Source organism: Malus sylvestris, chromosome 2 (genome assembly GCF_916048215.2).
Source record: "Malus sylvestris chromosome 2, drMalSylv7.2, whole genome shotgun sequence".
In the NCBI taxonomy this organism is placed as follows: Eukaryota; Viridiplantae; Streptophyta; class Magnoliopsida; order Rosales; family Rosaceae; genus Malus; species Malus sylvestris.
This window is the reverse complement of record NC_062261.1, coordinates 28302415-28308944: the sequence shown is the minus strand read 5'-3', so window position 1 is coordinate 28308944 and position 6530 is coordinate 28302415. Positions and strand designations below refer to the sequence as shown.

General features: G+C 37.2%; 1 protein-coding gene across 1 annotated transcript; it reads left to right on the top strand.

The window, feature by feature from the left end:
• Positions 1-1123: 1123 nt before the first annotated feature.
• Positions 1124-4666, top strand: LOC126586496 (glutamate receptor 1.2-like). Its single transcript, XM_050251356.1, has 5 exons — positions 1124-1384; positions 1843-3119; positions 3258-3561; positions 3676-4046; positions 4165-4666. Exons 1-5 carry the CDS (start codon positions 1240-1242, stop codon positions 4486-4488), a joined length of 2421 nt encoding a protein of 806 aa, XP_050107313.1. The 5' UTR covers positions 1124-1239; the 3' UTR covers positions 4489-4666.
• Positions 4667-6530: the final 1864 nt, after the last annotated feature.

Sequence of the window (6530 nt, the reverse complement as noted above, 5' to 3'; positions counted from 1 at the left end):
ACTAAAAAGTGAAGCCATTTGCTACCCACAAACTCATAAATACATTCTTCTCAAAATTCTAACTTTGGCATCGGAGATTCTTTGGCCAAAGCCCCCCTATTCATTGTGGGCGCATAAGGCTTTTGGCCTTAATCTTATGTGTTATTATTTTGCAGGTGCATTTTCGTTTAAGGAAAAGATGGTGAAAATTTGCAAGAAATTGCAGCCAACTTGGTGAGAAAGGAAAGTCTTGGATCTTTGCATGTAGGAAAGTCTAGAATCTTTGCATGTAAGTTCTCCACCGTTGAAAGCTAAAGAAAGAACCAAAAATAGAAGCCCAAGGAAAAAAGACTCGATCAAAGTATCAAACCATGAACATGACCAAGTCTTCGGTCCTAAAGTAATTGCCAGTTTTAATTTGGACTTGGTCTCCATAATTAGTTTGTATGTATATATCCTCTTCTCAACCATGTGATTTCTCAGCCACGTTTTAATGAAAATATTTATGTAAAGAACTTGCAAATCCTCTCTTAAAATTATTGAAATAATGTCACCGGTTGCAGTACTAAGTATCATTATACTGTAATATTAAGTAGAACTAATTAGTGAGTTCTTAATAACATTATTTCTAACTAACTTAATCACTCCAAAAATGTGAGCAAAATAAAATTTCAAAATCAGTTTCAAAGCACGTTTTTATCGGGGGCTCAAGTTTGACTCTGGAATATGATAAATCTTATATTTTGGGGCACGACTTCGAGAGGTTTTTTAATGTAGTTAGAAACATCACCGTGTCGTATACAATTCGATTCAAATTATAACACTTATATTTAATTATTTTAGTATACTAAAAGTAAGAATATTAGTCATGTTATACCTCGTATTTTAACACATGAAAAATATATTGCGTGACAATTGCTCCAAGTACGCAATATTTCACATGACTAAACTTGAAGTCATGCAAGTTAGTATTTGCTTTGACTTGTATCCTCATCTAGCATGTTTTATCTACGTAGATCAATTCCTCGGTCAACGTTTCACGTTACTTCCTTGAACTTCTTAATTATGTAATAACCATTTTGAAGCATATATATATATATATATATATCTAAGCTAGAAGATATATACAGATTGGTAGTACGTATGGAGTTTGATCAAAGGAAGAAGCAAGCCATCCTCTCGATATTTCTCACCTTCTTTAGCCTTGTCAGTTCTTTACATGGTAAAATAGAAGAAACTCATGTCGGGTTGATTCTTGACATGGGATCGACGGAGGGAAAGATTGTTCGAAGCTGCATTTCGGAAGCTTTATCTGATTTCTACCATCTGCATAATGACTACAGCACAAGAGTTGTTCTCCACAGTAAGGATTCCAAAGGAGAGCCTCTACATGCTCTATCATCTGGTGAGCCATTCATTTTTAAATGTTTTTTATAATTTGCTTCGATATATATGGGACTTTCAGGTACAAATCTTTCTTCTTTAGCAGCTTGCAGCTATAGTGATAGTACTAATCGTTCAATTTAATCTAATAGGTCTTTCAGATTAGAATACGTACATACTTAAAGTGATAGTAGTTCATCTATACTCAACTACAGATATAGCACCAGTTCATCTATTTAGTTTTGGTCATATATATGGCGAGGATGATTTAATGGTTGTTTTGAGTTCGATATCTATTTGTCTGGCCTGTTGTATAAATTTCGCACCCCTCTCCCTCCCTCCAACCTATTTGACTATAATATCATTTTATATAAAAGAAAAAGTATACATTTACAGGTAGGAAATAAGTGATTCTAAGTACAAGTGGATGCAATACAACTCTGCATCTTTTAATTTAACTTTCAGTTGTCACAAACACAGCTCTGCATCTTTTGGAAAACACTAAAGTTGAAGCAATAATTGGTGCACAAACAAGAGTGGAAGCAAATCTTTTGGCAAATTTGGGAGAAGCAGCTAAAGTGCCCATAATGTCCTTTTCGGAACCTAGTCCTCCTCTTCCTATAAATGACGATAGATATGCCTTCTCTGTTGGGGTCGCACAAGATGAAACTTCTCAAGTTATGGGGATCAATGCCATCATCGAAGTTTATAAATGGAAGGATGTCATACTTCTGTATGACAATACAGAGTACGGGAATGACATGATTCCAACTTTGACAAGTTCCCTTCAACAGAAAAATGTGTATATAGCACATAAAAGTTGTGTTGCTATATCCTCAACAAATGAACAAATCTTTGAAGAACTCCAAACGCTAATGAAATTGAAGACAAAGGTATTTGTTGTGCACATTTCACACTTGCTTGTGCCTCGCCTTTTCTCTAATGTAAATAAGTTAGAAATGATGAGTGAAGGGTATACTTGGATTCTGACTTCAGCTAGCATGAATTTCTTGCATTTCATGGATTCTATTGTGATTGAATCAATGCAAGGAGTGATAGGTTTGAAGTCTTATATTCCAGCATCAACTAGGCTGCAAAATCTTACTTCAAAAGTGAGGAACAAACTTTACATGGAGGATCCAAATATGAAAGTACTTGAGTTAAGTGCAGACAAAATCTGGGTGTACGATGCAACTTGGGCTCTAGCTGAAGCAATTGAAAGAGCAAGTACTAAAAATTCTAGTAGATCCAAACATGGAGTTGTGCTACTAAGAGAAATATTGCAAAGGAGGTTTAAGGGTTTAAGTGGTGAAATTCAATTTCCAAAGGGGAAACTGATTTCGGGTACATTAGAGATAGTAAATGTGATAGGAAAAGAGGCAAGAAGGGTCGGATTTTGGTTTTTCGAAGAAAAGACCGAGAAAGCTCAGTCACACATGCTTAACAATGGGAGAAATCTTCTTTTAAGCAACCATTTGAAAACAATCAGATGGCCAGGAGGATCTAAAAGGCAATTGAGTAGTGAAATAAAATTGAGAATTGGTGTTCCAGTGAGAGTTGGGTTCAAGGAACTTGTGCGAGTGGAGCATGATCTTCAAACCAATAGAACAAATGTCACTGGGTTCAGTATCGATGTGTTCAAAACTGCAATCAGTGCGTTGCCGTATAAAGTAAGTTTTGAGTTTTTTCCATTTGAGAATGAAAATGGAGTTATGGCGGGGACTTACAGTGATCTTGTTTACCAGGTTTATCTCAAGGTATGGTTAATTAATATAAATTCATAAAATTAAGTAATGATTTTTCTGTTTTTCCTAATCTATCTTTCAGTATCTTATCTGAATTTCTTATTTATTTATTGGGTTTCCTTGTCATATACTGGGGACACGATACACTAGAAGTACGATGCTGTCGTTGGAGATATAACAATCACATCGAACAGATCTCAATATGTTGATTTTACAATGCCATATACTGACCTAGGTGTGGGAATACTAGTGCCAAAACGAAAGGACAACATGTGGATTTTCTTGAAACCTCTTTCAGCTCACCTTTGGATAACGAGTGCATGTTTCTTTATACTTACGGGTTTCATTGTGTGGTTAATTGAGCGTCCTGTCAACCAAGAATTCCAAGGTACAACTTCACAGCAAATCGGCACAATATTATGGTTCTCCTTCTCAACCCTTGCATTTTCTCATAGTAAGTGCTCTATATATCTCATCACTTATCTAGATAGTGTAACTTTATTTCAGCTAATGACGAAATGCTCAACTCATAAATATGTTTAAGATCTGTATTTGTAAACTCCTGCAGGGGAGAAGATACTAAGCAACCTGGCAAAGTTTGTAGTGATAATATGGATGTTCGTAGTGCTTATATTGACATCCAGTTACACTGCTACTTTAGCATCAATGATGACAGTTAAACAGATACGAATGGACTCAATTGGAAACTATATAGGTTACCAATCAGGTTCATTGGGAGTTACAGTGAACTTGAATTTCAAAGAGGTTAAGCCATATCATTCAGTTGAAGAATATGCAGATGCTTTATCAAAAGGAAGCAAGCATGGTGGTGTTTCGGCCATAATTGATGAGCTTCCATATATCAATATCTTCCTTGCAAAGTATTCTTCTGACTACTCCCTCATGAAAACCAAGTCTACCACCAATGGTTTTGCTTTTGTGAGTGATCTATCCCATTTGTTACATGCGTAATTACAAACAAGAATTTGTAACCAACAAGATAAGAAAATACTTATATAAGCTTATAATATGTTGTGCATATATCGTTCATCTTCAGGTTTTCCCTAAAGGTTCGAAATTGGTCCATGACTTATCGAAACAAATACGACATATGAGAGAAGAAGGAAAGCTTTTAGACCTGGAAGAGACCTGGTTTCCAAGAAAAAAAAGTTTTATGCCGGAGGATTATACTATAAGTAGTCCCTCCAATACTCTTGGCCTCTACAACTTTCTTGGTTTATTCCTCGTCAGCGGGGTTTCGTCTGCTGTTGCACTCTTCTTATTCGTAATCTTTTCCCATTCATTTAGAAATCTGATTAAAGGACAACTGCAGTCGGTTGGAGGACGACTGCAGCGTTTAAGGATGTTCCTTCCACTGTAATTAGTACTTGAAACTGAATAAACCAATAATCTATCGTACTTGATGTCCATAACCATTAATTTACAGATTTGAGTTTCTCCTTAGTTTGGTTGATTATATTGTGATGTATGTGTATGATGTATATACGATTTCCTACTGCTAAATTTGCAGACGATCTGTGACATGCAGTTTTCTCATATAGTGTATTGTGTACTTACAGGGTACTTGTTTTTCTACTTTCCAAGAAAAGAGGTAACTATTTTGTTTTACTTTAGTTATGAATGCAAACAAAATTCTTTCACTTTGGACACAACGATCATCAGCCTCTTAACTTCCTTCTCCAATTGGCCTTGAATCAAAATTCTTCCGGAAAGTCAAATTATCACCAAAAACGTCTTGCTTGCACAGAATGGTTGAAACTTGCCATTTTTTGCTTGGAATTTGCTTACTTCTTTTGGTTGGAATGTGCTTCCTTGTGTTGATTTTCCTTTTACTATTTGGGTATGTATTTCCCTTATAGCATTAGGAAGTAATTGACCCCTAGGACAATTGGGTGTGTATTTTTTTCACAATTCCTACCCTTGCCATGTGCTTGCTACTATGCTTTGCCGTGGGTTTTTGCTGTTGTGCTTGCCGCAGGCTACTTGCTTGGAGCTTATTCCAGTGAGTCACTTTTTACCGTGTGGTGCTGTGCAAAAGATTGCAGCGGGTTTGCATTGTGTAGTGCCTTTTGGTCACAGTTTTCCCTTGGTGGTGACGTTGCCGTGCAGTGCAAGAAACTGCTTGCGTAATCGCTGTAGGGTTGCGTAGTGCGATTGCGTAGCATTTTGGTTTTCTTTTCTACTGTAGCATGCGTTGAAGGACCATCTTGTAGCTGCCCTATTTGCTGTGCAGTGCAAGAAACTGCTTTTGTAATCGTTGCAGGTTTGCGTAGCATTTTGGTTTTCTTTGCTACTGTAGTGTGCGATGAAGGACCGTCTTGTAGTTGCCCTCTTTGCCTTGCTCTTCAAGCTTTTGTGGTTGATTTCTTTTCATCGTTGTGTCTTTGTCATCGTCGTCCTTCAATGCTTACGAGGTTTGTCTAGCATGTCTTTTGCTTTAGCGAAGCAAATTTTTTTCTTCTTCTTTGTTTTTCTTGTTGTCCCACCTTGTGATTATGTTGCCTTTTCTTTTTCTTTTTGTTTGTTTGTTGCAGCCATGGTATTTTTCAAGTGCTTTAAGAGCAATACCATCACCATTCTTGCGAAGGAAGGCAACTCGCAAGATAGGAAAACGACGTTGAAGTTTTGTGCACCGTTGACTGTCCCTATGGCACTTGTTCTTCCTGCGAAAGACAACTTAATACATATCAAGTCGTGGTCTTCTGAAGTATTTTGGGAGGTGACAAATTTTGGTCGACCAAATACGAAGAAGAACGAGGATTCTTACCTTGAATCCTTCGCACCATGTTCGTGACAATCCACCAGCTTTGTTTGAGCTTCTTGGTGATTACTTCCGTAGTGGAGCTATGACTTGGAATAGCACCTTGTCGACTGCTGGAGAAGCCATCTTTGTTTTTTTGCTTATTCTATAATACGGCTTTGTAGTCGAATTCTTCCTTTAAAGAAATAAAGTATTCATATTCTTGAATTTGCTCTTTATTCTTCAAAGTCTTTGTGTTTTTGTTGATTTTGTGACTGTACTTGAAGTTTTGAAGTTTCAAGTTGCCTACGTACCCTTGGTTGAGGAGGGATCTAGTCATGACGTAGTTTAAAGGAATGATGGATTTTTTTATTTATGGTTTTAGCGGTTTTGATGGTTATTTTGATTTTGTTTTTTCTGTACACAGTTTATGCTTCTGGGGCTAGGAACATTGGGTGTCACCTTTTAAGCTCGTGCAAACAAGGAGCATTGGGTGTCGCCTTTTAAGCTTGTGCGGACAAAGAGCATTGTTGCCGTGTGCAGTTTAGGCTCGTGCAGGCGAGGAGCATTGTTGCCGTGTGCAGTTTAGGCTCATGTAGGCGAGGAGCATTGAGTGTCGCCTTTTAAGCTTGTGCGAACAAGAAGCATTGTTGCCATGTGCA